This window comes from Calypte anna, chromosome 3, assembly GCF_003957555.1.
Source record: "Calypte anna isolate BGI_N300 chromosome 3, bCalAnn1_v1.p, whole genome shotgun sequence".
Taxonomy (NCBI): Eukaryota; Metazoa; Chordata; class Aves; order Apodiformes; family Trochilidae; genus Calypte; species Calypte anna.
In genome coordinates this window covers 42,143,966-42,160,493 of record NC_044246.1, presented here as the reverse complement: position 1 = coordinate 42,160,493, position 16,528 = coordinate 42,143,966, and the positions used below count along the sequence as shown (strand labels likewise).

General features: G+C 37.8%; 1 protein-coding gene across 1 annotated transcript in view; it reads right to left on the bottom strand.

Annotated features, from left to right (window-relative positions):
* Positions 1 to 16,528, bottom strand: part of KIF16B (kinesin family member 16B) — a 132,765-nt gene that overhangs the window by 98,820 nt on the left and 17,417 nt on the right. The window contains exons 4-11 of the mRNA XM_030448245.1: positions 12,481 to 12,597; positions 8,278 to 8,375; positions 7,699 to 7,808; positions 7,027 to 7,169; positions 5,615 to 5,783; positions 5,271 to 5,402; positions 2,282 to 2,457; positions 640 to 705 (exon numbers count right to left, since the gene is read on the bottom strand). Of these exons, the coding sequence (XP_030304105.1) occupies positions 640 to 705; positions 2,282 to 2,457; positions 5,271 to 5,402; positions 5,615 to 5,783; positions 7,027 to 7,169; positions 7,699 to 7,808; positions 8,278 to 8,375; positions 12,481 to 12,597 (1,011 nt within the window). The remainder of the gene's footprint in view (positions 1 to 639; positions 706 to 2,281; positions 2,458 to 5,270; positions 5,403 to 5,614; positions 5,784 to 7,026; positions 7,170 to 7,698; positions 7,809 to 8,277; positions 8,376 to 12,480; positions 12,598 to 16,528) is intronic.

Sequence of the window (16,528 nt, the reverse complement as noted above, 5' to 3'; positions counted from 1 at the left end):
TACAAGCATATCTAAACTGTCTGGGAGTCCTTCCCAGCCTCTACACTGGGCTGAATTATTAAAGCAACTTGGTATGAGGCACACTATGAAGTACACCAAAATGTCAGATGCTTCTAAAAAAATAGAGCTAATACAGCACTGAACATACTTGTACAGAGCAGATTTAAAGACTGAAAGTTTCTGAAATCCTACCCCACAACATAAGTTACTGATAACTTGACAACATTAGAGAGTTGACTGGTTTCCCCATATTTTATTTTCTGCACGTGCAATACTTCGTTACTGTGACTACAGTTTACTGATTACTCTCATTCAGTAGCTTTTCCCTCTCTATTCTATTTACAAACATACTTCTTAGTAAGGCAAGCTGGCCTGGGAACAAATACCATGTTATATATATATTGAAGGTATACTTTGTTCTTAGTTACAGTGTTATCTTACATGAGTAGGAAAACAAAATTACAAGTTCACATATAAGTGTCTGGGTTTTTTTTTTAGCACAAGAACAATTCTGTTTGTTGGGAGAAAATGTAGTTATGTACAAAAAAAATTTCCTGAATATTACTAACACTCTTTTATCTAGACCCCCCCCCCTTCCTCTTTTTTCTATTTAAAAACTGATTTATAAAATGAACTCACCCTTGCTTCATTCTGCTGAAGTTTTTCTTCCATACTTAAAGCTGTTGGAGAATCCAAGAGTGCAATCTAGAATTGCAAAAAGTAAACATCAACAAGTTTAAAAAAGGGAGAAAAAAGTAATAATTTCTGGTGAAACCAAACAAAAAAAATTAAATTGTTCAACTCTTTTATTATTTAGCATAACGTGTTTAGAGCTCCAACATACATCATTTTGCCTTGAAATACTGCAAACAGTAATCAAAATTATGTAAAAGCAGATATTTCAAATACAGATCTTTTCAGTACATTACTTTCACTCTCACTATGTATCACACACATGCAGACACTGCAACTCAACACATATTTATAATGGGTAATTCCTGATATGTCTATCTTTATGCTTCTGTTAACCATGAAAATTTATTATGCAAGAATAATTTACCATTTTGCTTTAATACGTATGTCACTTATATTTAATAAATATCTATTAAAGTAATTGGCCTTAGAAAAAGGAAACCTACTATAAAACACACACACACACACACACACACAGAGCAATACTCATTGTTTATGTCATCTTCTAAACTGAATCTAGCACTATATATTGATAACCTGTATCTTCAGCAATCTACAGAAGCATTTGCAATACAGTAGTCTGGGAATATAACAGAAAACCACAAACAAAATTATACAGAGATTTATATTCTACTGTGCACATATAACACCACCTGCTGTTTTACCAACCATCACAAACTCAATTAACTTAAGCAAGTTCTTTATTGTCTCCCACACAGCCATCTATCACATCCTACAACTGAACCAGATTTATTTTGTGATATCCACTGTTTTACAGCTTGGAACTAGGTCAAAGCATTAGATCTTCAAAGGCATCCAACGTATATTTATTTTGCTCACACTAAATCAAATAATATTTCCAAAATAAATTAATTATCCCCACCTAAAGAATATGGGAGAAACACAAGTATAATAGTAATTCAAGACCACAAAGAGTTTTCTAATAGTTTATAACAAAGCGGAGCTCTCCACTTTAATCATCTACAATACCTACCACTGCTTCCAACTGTGATCCATTTTCAGTAAATGTTTTATAGCTTGAAATGTAGCTGAAGTACTAGTCTTATACTAAAAGTCTATGCTGAACTGACATTTCACACTGCACAGCCCATCTAAAATAAAATTAGATAGTTCTAGAAATAAAGCTGAAGTATCATTTCAGATACTTCCACATCAAATTTGCTCAAGGATGAAATCAAGCAGTCGAGTGGCATTATTCAGAAGAATCAGCAGGCCTGAGCCAAGATAAAGTACTTTTTCAGTCCAACAGGCTAATCCAGAAAAAAGTTACTGCTCAGTCTCCTTATGCTGTGGTGACTACCTGTTCCACAGCAGACTGTAATCAAGCTCTGATTATATTTAGAGAAAGCTAAAAGCTTTGGGATGACAATTTTTCCCCCCTTATTTTAAAAGAGGAAATCTACTGGCCATATGGAAACTGATTCAATCAGGAAAATAATATTCACTCATAGCCTCATAGAGCTTGTTTACTCAAATCAATATAATGAAAGGTAATTATCTTGTTACATTCTATAAATAGATGTTATAAGTTAAGGAAAATCACACATAAATTTCAAGTAAAGCTAACCTGATTCCCTTGAGCAAGCAGGGCTTTTAAGCGGGCTATTTCAGCTCTCAGCTCACGGATCAGTTTGACGTTAGGATCCTCATTAATAGTAGGCTTGTTGATGATGTTTTTGGCTCTATTTGCATAGCGAAGTGTACTTAAAGTTTCTCCATAATTGACATCAGCAGGTGAAATAGCTAAGGAGATGAAATCAGAAACAATTTTATAAAGCACACTATATTTCATTTAGTAAACTTAGCTTATATTTTAAAATTAGTCAGATAAACTTCATGGGGGTGAAGAGACAGAAACTTATGATTAACAGATATGGCTACAATTTGTTCCAATTCTTCATCTAGCTCCACTTTTTCAACATCACTATAGTTTTGCTTACATAAACACTGTATTGGAATAATCAGGTCCAACAATGAAGTGTTGTAAAGAAATCTTGCTGTCACTCTATTTAACACATACATTTTTTACGGCAAGCATAAACATCCTACATAACTACAAGGTTTCTTGCAAATGTTTTAGAAGAACAATGGAGAAGAAAGGTGAGTATTTTCTAAGTATAGATATGATCATTGAACAGAGAATTAATTAAAGGTAAAAACGAAGTAGGTGCAGTCCAAAATTTTAAGAGAAATTAAACAGCATTCAAGCCATAAGCAGACATGAAAAGCAATACAAGAGAAGAGCTGCTACAATCTACAAGCCTAGTTCTGCTGAACTACAGGCATCTGGCAGCACATAGAACTGTTACTTATCTAATGTATCAAGACAAACCACTATTATTTTTGCAGACAACTAAACTGGGAAAAACAATGGAGTTTAAATGAAAATGCTAATTTTACCCTTGACATCATTTTCCTAGCCATATACAATATGTTCCCAATTAAAAGGATAATTACTACATCCAAATAGATGAACAAAAACACAGAAGAGAACACCATGCAGAGGTCATGAGGGTCAGAAATTTTCATAACCAAACTGAAAAAGAGACCTAGACAATGAAAAGCCCTGAAAGAAATCATCAAATAACAAAACTATTCTGGCCTTCCTCATTCTCTCAACAGTAATAAATATTCTTTTTGTGGTCCCCTCCCAAACTAGGGGAGGTACACTTGGCAACAGACTGTACTTCGCCTAGCTCACACTATCACCTTCCCATTTTATCTACTATCTTCTCTCCACCATTCAATTATCCTCTTTCTGGAAGGATGCTACAATACGTTATAGAAATATAACAACTGAGAATTGGAAGTCTATTTTGTAAGAGCCTTTCCTACAGTTTGACGTGTTTTTCCTGCTTTTTTTGTGTTTAGTTACAAAAAAGGGTAGGCAAAATGTATCCAGACAGCTTGTCAGGCTCTGTTAGGCAATTCAGCCACGTTACCAGTAGAGTTACTGTCAGAGAAAAGATCAACCAGCAGGGCTGTGCCAAGGTGTAGCATCATTAATAGATGAGGAAGTAGCTGAAAAAGCAGCTGTGAACTACAACCATTACTATAGGCACAGAAAGTTCAGTGTGTCTAAAACTTTTCTTTCTTATCCCTCTGTCAAGTAAAAAAAAAAAAACACCCAACAAAACAAACAAAAAAAACCACAAAAAAAACCAAACCAAACCAAAACAAAACAAAAACACAAAACCAAGTGGCTGGTCACAAAACTCTCTTCTGGTACTATTACCAGCCTGAGAGGAAAAAAGTGACGTATTTCAAAAATACCCCCAATATCATGCAATCAAGTAACTACTAGCCAGAGAATTTTGACTATGGCAAAGTGTTTGAAGAACGACAACTTGGTCCAATACATTTTATTCCTTTGATTCTGCTCTCCCAACATTTCCAAAGAAAGGTCTGCATTGGTCAGACAGCTTTTGATTTGAAGAGGAAAGAGCAAGAAAAATTTCAGAGCTGTTCTTCTCTTCAAGCCTAGTGTCCCTGACATAAAAATCCACTCCTGCCCTTTAGCATCCTCCTAGCCTTGCTTGGGTATTTCTGGAAATGGAATTCGCATTCCAATTTGTTGAAAAAACAGCAAGCGTCATAGGTAGGTTTTTAAACAAAGCTATCCTTACTTCCTCCAAGTAAAAAGGAAACTGCAAGAACAGTTTGCAAGATGACGATCATAAATAAGTTTAGACAAAAAGATAAAATGCTGTGAGCATTCAAAGAGCAGGTTAAATAAAAATTGCAGTCTTATCCACTTAGTGTCAGAAGAGAGCATGCTGTTTCTACAACTAATACAAAGAAAACAACACAGTTCTGAAAAAGCAAATTGATACACACATCAGTATTCACTAGATTCACAAAACTGAAATATTCTTTTGGTGGAGATCAAAGTCTGCAACATGGAGAGGGAGAGGAGAGGCATAAGGGGAGAGAAGTTAAAGACTTCATCTAGGCCCAGAGGTTGGAACCTTTACCACAAGTAACAGAGCTGTCTGGAACACAAACGAACCTCAAGAATAAGCAGGAATGATTACCTGAAGTTCAACTGGTCAGATTAGCTAACCATTACCCTGTGCAGGCAAAATCACAGCAGTGAGAGATGTCAGAGCAAAAGCAAGCAATTAGGCACATAAATTTGGATGATCCTTACTCATGCAAACAAATGTCTAACCACTGCACATGAACATTCTGGGTCCCTTTGTTACATTTGTGACCAAACACTCAGCCAGTTTTAGATGTACCTAAACACATGATCTGCGTATGAAAATAAAGCTCTTGAATTCTGCTAGCAAATCTGCTATTGTTAATGATATCACTAAACAACTAGACTGTGTCCATCAACACAATGAAATCCTCTGTAGTTCTACTGCTGGAAGAGATGTTTTTCAGAGCATAGGCAAAGGCAGAATGTTACTAGAAAACTCGGAAAGAAAGAAATCAGTATTGTGTAAACAATGTTCCACCTTAACAAAGCATTCAAAATCTAACTATTTACAGCCACGCCTATTAAGCATGAACTGTTCCAGATGCAAAAAAGTAACTTAAAGAACACTTACTGGCAATCATTATAGTTTTAGAATTTCCTCCGAGGCTATCTTTTAAGAGCCAAGTCAACACAGAGTCCCTGTAAGGCACAAATACTTGTTTCTTCTTTGAAAGAGGATTTGTTGCATCCTGAGATAAATCAGCTGTGGTGTGGGGTTAGAAAAAAAATTAAAATAGCAATTATGTATTTTCATTCATTTTCAAAAAGCATACATTTTAGATTACTATTTTTGTAAGTAAAAATGAACAGAACTCTAAGTAAACATACAGATATGTATTTTACCATTAAAAAAAAAAACAACAACAAAAAGAACAACAACAAAAAAAAAGACAAGCACAAAACCCACAAACTTACCTAAGGCAGAAATTACATTTCCCAGAGTAACTAGAGATTTGTTAATATTCCCTCCTTCCTTTAATCGAACCCCTGTGGCACCAGTGGCATCTGCCCTCTCACTTCCAGCAAGATCTACCAAATGAATCTTGCTAACAGTTTCACAAGGCATTTCAGAATCAAATTTAGCCTACAGGGAAAAAAAATACAAGGAAAAGTGTGCCAAGCTACCAAATTCTGAAATTTTACTGACTCCAACTTAGTGGTCTTTTTAATTTTATGATTGAACTTAATTTGTTTACAATAGTAGAGCGTCAGGTGTCAGGTGTGTTAGACATACACAGAAAGTTGCTGCATACACATTAGTTGCTGCATAACTCCCACCCAAGTACTTATTACTTAAAATTGGAATATTTGCAACTTTTTAACCACTTACACACATGCACTGACAAATATGAAATGATACTTACATTATACACAATGAATATGTGGGCATCCATTTTACTAAACTTTCAACACTTAGATTTATACTTAGCTTTCAACAAGTCTGGCATACACAGACACATTCACATTCAACATATCTCTGCTTCTAAGCTCAATTAAGTAGCAATTGCATTTTATCCTATGATTTTAACTGAGGCTCCCTCCCAATTTTTATCCTAATTCATGTAAGTCAACTCTGATTGCCCTATTTCAAAAGTCTTTGTACTTTTGAGGTACAACAGTAGAAGAAAATCTTTTGTTGCCTGCCTCTCATCCTCTCCTGAAAGCTTTGCAATGACCAGTTCACCACTGGTGAACAGCTGGATTTTGTGTGTGTGCACGCAGTTTTGGGGGGAGACATGTAAAGTTCTTTTGAGAGAGCAAACCACCTCTATGCTACATTCTCTTCATCTAGCAGGTTTATCCATGGACTCTCTTAAAAAACTCTAAAACAATAAGGAAGAGCAAGAGGCTCTAGAAAAGTTTACTACACATAAACCAAAATTCACTATGCTGTGAGAAAATGTGCTTTATCTCTCCCTCAGAAAGCTTGGATAACATCAGAGCATTAAAGGTAAGCCATGTTTGGCTCCAGCTGAAGACTCACGCAACATGTTCCTCACCCACTCCTCCTGTCACAGCAGCATCATGAAACATGCAGGCACTCGTCCCTGTTAGTCAGCCTGAATTCTTTGTAGTTACCGCCTCAAAATCTATTAAATACCATTTTAAGTCATCACTTTACGTTGCAAATTTTAAAGATTACAATCACCGATTAACATATATGTAATTCTCAAAGCAGTGTTTTCACACTTAGCTTTGCCTGTCACAAGACAACAACATAGTCAATGTCTACCTATTCTTGCTTATTTGACAGGCTTGTTTTTTAATTATCATATGAATTATTGAATGTAAACACATTTTAAGACAGGGGGGGTTTCTTTTGTTACCTGAGTAAAGTTGATTGTGAAAATGGCGTGTGACCTGCTGCTGACATCATTCATTCCAGTTGCAGCTGTCGTTCTATTTATGTTTCCTGCATCCATAAGTTCCTCTACATCACCATAATTTTGCACTAAATGTTTAGACAAATCTAAAGAAAGGCAAAGCATTACAGTATGCTCATAATTGCACTTGATTTTCTTCACAAAAAGATTCAAATTACCCTCACTACTGCAAAGCATTGCTGCAATTACTGTTTATTGTCATACTTGTTTATCACTTAAGGAAAGGAATGAGGCTTCATGAACAATGGAGAACTTACATGTTTACAGTAAATTAAGAAGAAAGTACCCAATCCACTAGTAGTGAGTGCAATAACATAAGCATAATCCCTGAAGAGATACGAACTTTCCCTGACAGAGAACAGATTAAGACAATTAGATCCTAGTAGGCTTTTTCCATCTAAACATTAAACATAAATTATAGTCAGCAAATTCTTAAAACCAATCTTTTAACATTATTTTTTAAAGTGTTATAAATTTAGATAAAAAAACATAAATGTATAATAATCTTAGAACTGGGAAAGCAAGTGGAAATACAAAATGAGGAGCTAATTTCTGCTATTAGACATGACATTTTAAAATAAAATGACCAGTGCAAAACACAGAAAGTGTTTTTACCCTCAACATATGGCCCTTCTTTTGGATGTTCCCGTATTCGTAAATTATTAGTTTTTGATGACTTCCGTCTGAGGAGATCTCTCACACGCTCATTATAAATTTCCATATAACTGAAAGAAAAAGATTATAAAGCCAATGGCTGTTTCAAGAGCCTTAAAAAAAAAGGAAAGCCATGTTTACACAGTGTTTGAAAGCAATACACCTAGAGCAGGAAAAAGATCCAAGGTTGGCTTAAGATAAACATGACTCCAATGTACTTCTATCATAAGGAAAAAAGCTGAAGCAGCAAGATCAAGTTCTCCTAGGGTCAACCTTAAACAAAGGGTAAAAAACAAGGGAGACACTGTCCATCTGAAAAAGCATTTTCACCATTATTTAAATAAAGCAAAATGCACAGCAGTTAGATGGAAGTATTGCACCTTTTGACTACAACTACCAACAAAAAACAATTACAGTCCTGAGGCCAAACACAGAAAATTATTTGAAAGCACACACTTTTCTGAGAGATAAAGTGAAACAGGGTGGGTGTAACTGAAAGAAGTTTGATAACCAGCAAGCTATTAACATGACAAGACCTACCTCACTTCTGTCCGAAAGGATGCTTCATTCTTACTTGTTTTTTCACTTATTTTGCTGAATAATCCTTCGCAAATTCTAGGTATTAAACCTGCATCACCCTGCAACAACAACAATCCTTATTTCCGAGGTGATGCATGCATGTACAACATATCTTGTAAAGTAAACTGTAAGATCAGTAGTTGACAATTTCAAAATCAAGAAAGGGGGGAAAAAAAGAATCAAAACTTTTCAGCAAATATTCTCTTGACACTTGTGTGTGTGTTGGAATGCATATTCTTTGCTACTGGGATATATTTTGTCCCTCTCATTTTAGTTTGAATACTCCTAAATGCTTGAGGCAGAAACTGGCTCCTCAGAGCAACTGCCTCATCTCAATACTGTCTTCTCTATTCTATATCATTTCACTGTGGACTTGGCAACATCTGCAAAGAATGGAGTAAGAGACATATACAGGCACCCATGAGCCATGTTCATTCAAAACCCTAATTTCTAGCTCAGAGTCCTTCCTGTCTTGAGATGCAGCAGGTCCTTTCCATAAATTATAATGCAATAACACATTGAAAACTATATTCACTGTATTCCACAACGCAGCCAAGTTAAATTTAATATTTAACTTTTACATGCATGACTTTGCAGTTGAAGAATTTTTATGCACAAAGTGCTCAGTTGCTTTAATAAAGCAAGCTGAAAAAAACATTTGCCTTCTCACACATCCCTACAGACTACATGGTTGACTAGCAGGGCTGCAACTACTCATTACCCAGTCCTTGCCACTTCAGCTTACACAGCAGCCAGCAGGATGTCATCTTCTCAATTAAGCTGGCACTTGAGAATTGAGCCTCATCCCAGTGAGGCTGCTGCTCCGCCACTAATGTCAAACACGTGTCAAGCTGTGAGGCAGCAGCTAACACTGCTGAAATATCCAAAGCCTTAGCATGCAGCTCTCCCCATAACTCCAGGGAGACATATTTCCAGCCAAGCAGCAAGGCAGTAAGCCAAAACCAGGGTTTTCCCCGGCAGCGGAGAGGAGCAGGAGAGTGCCATGCAGCTCTGATCTCAGCTGACAAGTAGCTGCTTGCTGCCACTGCCCTGTTCACAGCAAGCCTGAAAAGGTAGACGACTATTTGCTGAATACACTTTCTCCCCACTTCACTTCAGGAAGACAACAGCTTACACTCCTTCAGAGCTGAAATGAGAGAATGTGGCTCCCAGGAATAAAGGGACAGGACATACACATACAGATGAGATTTGGGCTCAGAGCTGAAAACTCAGAAGCAGTTTACAAAACAGTCTGTCAGCTGCAATTTGCCTCCAGTTCAAAAACCTGTAAGAGATTTGATGTCATGGACTAATCCTAATGCTATGCACTGCTGAGGCAAGAAATGTTTCTGTGTAGAGTTAGGGGCCTTGTAATTAAACAGGAGTCAAATTAGGATAAACCAGACCAAACATCCACGGTGAGCGTAGCCCAGGCAAAGCAGATTCTACAGATTTCCTGGCAGCAGGAAAAACACAAAGACAGTGGACTCTCACACCAGATCCTGGCAGAATGAGTGCTTCACAGGCAAAGATTTCTCTTCTACTCTGATCTGCACATAAAATCTGATCCTTCTTGCCCAGGCTTGCTCCAGGCTGATCCCATGCTGGTCACCTCTGTCCTTATGCTTCTGGTCACCTCTGTACTTATGCTTCAGCTTCACCCTGCAATCTCTGTCCCAGCAATCTTCTTTCACGTGTCATCTCTGAGCTCCTTACTCTTCCCTTTGCACAGATATAAATCCCAATTCATCATCCAGTCTCTTTTTAAAATCATACCACACCCCTCCAGTTTGCCCTTTACCAGCTTCTACCTCTTTGGTAGAAGTGCTTCTCCTTCTCAAACCAAGTATCACTCTTCCACCTAATCATCCATTCTCTCCTTCTATCATACCCAGCCTTTCACACAACTGCACCTTGGTTAAAACAAACAAAAAAACCTAGATAATGGGAGGAACCTGCAGCTCAGCCAGGTATTTTGGAGACAGTTGCTTTTGGTAACAGAGGAGCAGCCTTTCCCAATATTTATCAATCTCTACCTCCAGATAAAGTTTCAAGGTTCAGTATTGGAAATAAACACACACATTTCATTTTTAATTTTTTTTAAATACAAGAAAAGGAAAAATCCTTTCTTTCATCTCATACTTGGAAACACCTGAGTAGTTTTAATTAAAGCTTAAGAAAAAAACATGAAAGATCTTTCACAAGGTTTTAGGCAAGTCATTAGTGTCTGACATAATTTAGCAATTGCAAAGAGAGTCTGTAAATACGATATATTAGCTCTAATTGAGTAACTTCAATCATGAAAATATAGAGGAGAGAGTGAAAGAACACACAGTTCCCAGCATATTTTATCAGTAAAATGTACATCTTGCAGAATGTGCATTCTTTATTAGAAACTGTATTTAAACATTTTCTCCCTTTCCACTCCCTGCAGCTCCAGGGCAGAATCAACTACATCTCTGACATTTTTTTCTAGGTTACAGAGTTTCCAGTCTCAGAAATCTCTAGAACCAAAATGGGCAGTTCATTCCGGAGCTGAATTCTCATTAAAAGCCCATTTTCCTTCTGTACTATCTAGTCAGAAAACTCCTTACTGCAATTTAAATGTATTGTTTCTTGCCCATCTACCTTTCCCTTTCTTTCTGCAGCAGCCTTTCCCATCTTGGGAGACATTTGTTCCTCCACAGTCTTACTTTCTCATTTATTGTATTTTATACATCTCCGATTATTTCAGTATCGCTTCTCAAGACTTATTTTAACTGGTCCACATATTTCTCAAAATGACTGCTGCACACAGTCTTGAAAAAGAAGCCTTCCAGAGTCAACAGCAGATATTGTAAGTTAAATGAAATTCATACTTTTTAAGGACAAGTAGGGAAAAAAAGAATATTTATTTCCAGTTCAAGTTTTCTTACAGCATTGAAGTCTTTCTGACAGGGCCATCGATTTTCAAGCATTTAACTTGGCAGCTGAGTATATTTTCTACGCACTCTGTACAAAGCCAGATTAAAGTATTTATGTATCATGGCAAGAAGATTAGACCTTTATTATTGAATAATGTCAAACAAACTTCATCACCTATTCATTTGCAAATGAATAATTTGCTGTGATGATAATAGTCATTACGTACAGTGAGGCAGTCTCATAAAAATGTCACTTTTATAAATTTCTAAAATGGAAATCCACATTTAGGTCATAAGATCTTTTCTGGTTACAAATGTCTATTCTGCTTACCATATTGAAGTTAAATATAAACCTACTTACTCTGTGACAACTGAAAAAAAAGAAAGATTTCCAGCTAATTTACTCATCTAAGATAAAGGAGGCAAGCAGCAAGCCAGCCAATTTTACTACATTTCAAAAGACTGATCTAAGGAAGGACAAGTGGCAATATTCTTGTTTTCCATTCTGCTGGGAGAAGACATGTGATATTTCTTTTTCCCCAGGGATTAAAGGAGAATGAAACCTGCAGAGCCTTGCCTTGCCTTGCCAACAGGTTCCATTAGCCAACCCAAGATTTAGCAGGTTGTTTGTCCTTGGAGGCAACTGCAAGAAAAAACCTCCCACCGTTAACCCCAACACTGCTAAATGCCCCTCGTGGCACACCGTCCTCTTTCAGGGTCTTCATTGCAGTACTCAACAGGACTTAATACTTAAAATTATTGTATCAATCATAATGGCTTGCTGAAACTTATATTTATCAACTCTAATACCCAGATTACACTCCTCGCTTGGTAACTTTCTCTAAACAATGGACCAGGACCTATTTTATCTTCTGACCCTTCAAAAAAAGCTCTGAAAAAACAGATTTCTTCAGAAAAAGCTGATCATTCATGTTCTCAAAATCAGCATCTTTTTTGTCTCGAGTTGAACATAGAAGATCAGAGGTACACTTAAATTTTTGGGGTTTCCTGCTGAACAAAAGCTACTGCTTTTTGTTCAGCATAACAAAGTATCACTCCGTTAAAGACACTTCTTCCAATTGTAAATAGCTGTAAAGGAAACAGCTTCTAAAACTTCTCATTACTACTAGAAGAAATGCTACATGTTGGGCCAGTAGCATACAAACATGATAAGCAATAATAATTCCATTAAAACATGCTTGCAATAGCATGCAAGGTATTGCTATAAAACAAAAATGTACATTTGCAAAACACAACATACCGCATTTCCCATCATGGTGTAGGACTTCCCAGATCCAGTCTGTCCATATGCAAAAACACAAGCATTATAACCTTCAAAAGCAGATTTAAGCACATCTGTTCCAAGATTTTTGAAAACCTAAACACAAAGAAAGTTTAAGACAGCAGAAGCTTCAGAGAAAAAGTTGTCACCACTCATTTGTCCAGTATGGCAAATATTAAACAATAAGCTGTCACAATATAAGCTATTGGCATCAACTGGCACTATTTACTACAGAACAGGAAATTAGTACTTCAAATAAAGTACTAGATATTTCTACTATATTTAGTTTACAGCACTGCAACAGTACATTTTCTACATCTTTTTCTGTCAGATACCTACTTTACATGCAGATGTAAAAAAAAAAGAAAAAAATCACAACACTCCTCTCTATAGCTTTGATTTCTTTCAGCTCATCTCAGATACTTTGTTCACTTTTCGTTACTGTTAATACCTACTCACTTCTTGTATCTTTGCCAACTCTTCATGTTATGCAAATACCTAGCCCCTTCTGAAAAGCAGATGTTACAGTGATCCTGGCAGTTTCTTGGTTTCTGGAGGGGTTTATTTGGTTGATTTGGGTTTGTTTTTGCTTTAACAAGTGTAAGAAAACAATCCATTACTTTCTCCCTATTTCTTCCATAATTGGCTTTATATACCAGTACTCTTTAGGCTGGCAAACATGGAATATATTTTCTCTATGGTAAGTCACCCTCATTCCTAGCCAAATCTTTCTCTTTTGCCTTCTGCAACTGCTACTTCCTTCTACTTCCCATTATATGGGTGTCTGTTCTCATCTAATATGCTCAGCTCTCAGTAGACATTTTCATCACCTTCCTCTGCAATGCCATGTTTAGTATCCCTTCAAGATTTGACCCTTCGCTGCCATTATCCCCCATTTCCATCCACACTCCCACGGGTGCTGCGTTTTTCCCAATGAAACTATTAATCTGGGTCTCCCAATCCAAACATGATTTTCAAAAATTTCATGAGAGGCTTCACATATTTTGGCTACCAGAATGCAGTATACATGAATTAAATTAACCAAGGCATACAAGTCTCTATTAACAGTGAACAGTGCACATACTGTATAATCATGCCACTGCTACAAAGAAGGAGTGCTGGGTAATTTCTTTAATCACAGATGCTCAGTTGCAAGCATGTCATTGGAACACTGAACTTGACCTCCACATAGACAAAGGAGTTAAAATGCTGTAATCTGTTCGGCTTCTCAAAGAGGAGGAGTGTAAAGGTCAGCCAAAGCCCTTTTGCTTGTCATTTGAAAAGGAGTATCTCAGTTGAATTATCCTTCCTAAGTAACTTCTATTTTTTCTCTTTTTCTTTTCTCTGTGTCCAAGTTTCTACCTCACAACCTGACCCAGTCTTTATGCGCTAATATTTTGACTGCATTCTCTCTTTTAAAATTCATGACTATTTTGCAAAGTGATTTGAGGTATCAGAAAGGAGATTTACAGTTGGTGCAGTCTGAACACATGCTTAATACACAGGCTAGAAGAAATTATATTGTTATGATGGGACTTTCACAGAAGCAAATGACTGAGAGACTACTCTACCACAATGGGGCAGTAAACTCAAAATTCTATTTCTCTTCCATTAATATGAACTAGATATTTCCATGGTAAACTGCCCCTCCCACTGCAACTTTTGTAAAGCATATTTTGCATCTATGAGGCATATTAATGGGGCACATAGTATTAAACATTACAAAACATTTATTATTTTTCTGCCCTTTAAAAGAACAAATATAACAATCATTAACAAAGATAAATAGGCAACCACATTACCAACACTCAAGATCAATTTTATTCTATGGCAAGATGAATATGAATGAAAACCACCTTTCTTCCATGCCACTGGTGCAGTAAACTGGAAATTCTGCACCAACTTGATAAGAGCTTAACTACAAAGTCTTCCAATTATATATTAAATTATTAACACAAAACAATAGCTTGTACAGCATTCGTTTAGAAATTGCACTCCCATGGTTTGGAAATTCCTTTTGTTTCCCATGTGCTGTGCAAATAGTAATTAAAATAACACTTAACATACAATGATAGAATCTGCCGAGTTGGAGGGGAGCCATCAAGATTATCAATTCCAACTCCTGTCCCTGTGTAGGGCACCCAGGAATCACACCACATGCCTGAGAGCATCATCCAAATGCTTCTTGAACTCAGGCAAGCTTGGTGCTATGACCACTGCCCTGAGCGGCTTGTTCCACTGCTCAACTGTCCTCTGGCTGAAAAAACTTTTCCTGATATCTGTCCTCTGATTCAGCTTCCTACCATTTCCCCAAGTCCTGTCTTCAGTCACAGGAATGAAGAAATTTGTTCCAGTTCCATCTCCTCCCCTCATATACTGCTACAAGGTCACCCCTCAGCCTCTGTTTCTCCAAACTGAACAGTCCAAGTGACCTCAGCCACTTGCATAAGTCATTCCTTCCAGACCCTTTACCATCCTTGTTGTTCTCCTTTGGATGCTTTACAATAGCTTGGTGTCTTTTCTGCACTTTGTTGCCCAAAACTGCACACAATACTCAAGGTGAGGCCATACCAGTGCAGAGTAGAGTGGGACAATCACCTCCCTTGACCAGCTGGTGATGTTGTGCTTGATGCACTTCAGGACACAGTTGACCTTCCTGACCACCAGGACACACTGCTGGTTCACGTTCAGTTTGCCACCAACCAGGACCCCCAGGTCCCTCTCTGCTACACCACTCTCCAGCCACTCATTTCCCAGTCTGTATTTCCAACCCAGATTGCCCCAACCTAGGTACAAAATTCAGCACCTGCCCTTGTTAAACTTTATGTGGTTTGTGACTGCCCATCTCTCTAGCCTGTCAACATCTCTGCAGGGCCTGCCTGCCCTCCAGGGAGCTGACCGCTCCTCCTAGTTTTGTATTATTTGCAACCTTGCTTAAAATTCCTTCCCATCCTGAGTCCAGGTCATTGATGAAGATGTTGAAGGACTGAGCCAAGGACTGGAGCCCTGTGGGACCCCACTAGTGACCAGTCACCAGCCTGATGTTACCCCATTCACTGTCACTCTTTATCCTTGACCTGTGAGCCAATTGCTTACCCACCATGTAATACAGTTGTCCAGCTTTATGCTGGACACTTTATCCATGAGGATACTATGAGAGGCAGTATCAAAAGCTTTCCTGAAGTCCAGAAATACCACATTCACTGGCTTCCCTTGATAACTACGTGGGTTACCTTGTCATAAAAGGAAATTAAATTTAACAGGCAGGACTTTCCCGTCATGAAGCTGGGCTGGCTGTGATCAATGACAGTGTTGCCCTCCAAGTGCTTTTCGATACCTCTCAGAATAATCTTTTCCATAATTTTACCAGGCACTGAAGTTAGACTAACTGGCCTGCAGTTTCCAGGGTCGTCCTTCTTGCCTTTCTTGAATACTGAAACAACATCAGCCAGCTTACAGTCGGTAGGAATCTCTCCAGATGGGCAGGACCTCCCAAAATTAATGAAAGAGGCCTCGCAATGACATTAGCCAGCTCTCTGAAGATGCTTAGATAAATCCCATCATGTCCCATGGACTTGTAGGGATCTAACTGTAGCAGTAGATGCCATACAAGCTCAGAGTCAGCTAAGGGCTGATTCTTGTTGTAGTCATGGGCCTCCAGGCCCCCTCTATGGGCCTCCATTGAGGCCTCCTTGATCAATCATTTGTGTTGAAGATAGAGGCAAAGAATGCATTAAATGCTTTTGCTTTGTCTATATCCCTGTTGGCGAACTGACCATCCTCATCCTGTAAAGGACCAGTGTTGCTTCTACACTGCCTTATGCTGTTAATGCATTTGAAAAACCTCTTTTTATTGTGCCCCCCAGTTCCAGACAGCTTCTGCTCCAACTGAGCCTTGACCACTCAATTTTCTCCCTACAGTAGACAGCAACATCTCTGTCTTCTTCTCATGTTGCCTGACCTAGCTCCCACTGAGCTACACCTTTCTTTTTTGCCTGATTTGTAGGAGCAGATCCCTGTTCATCCA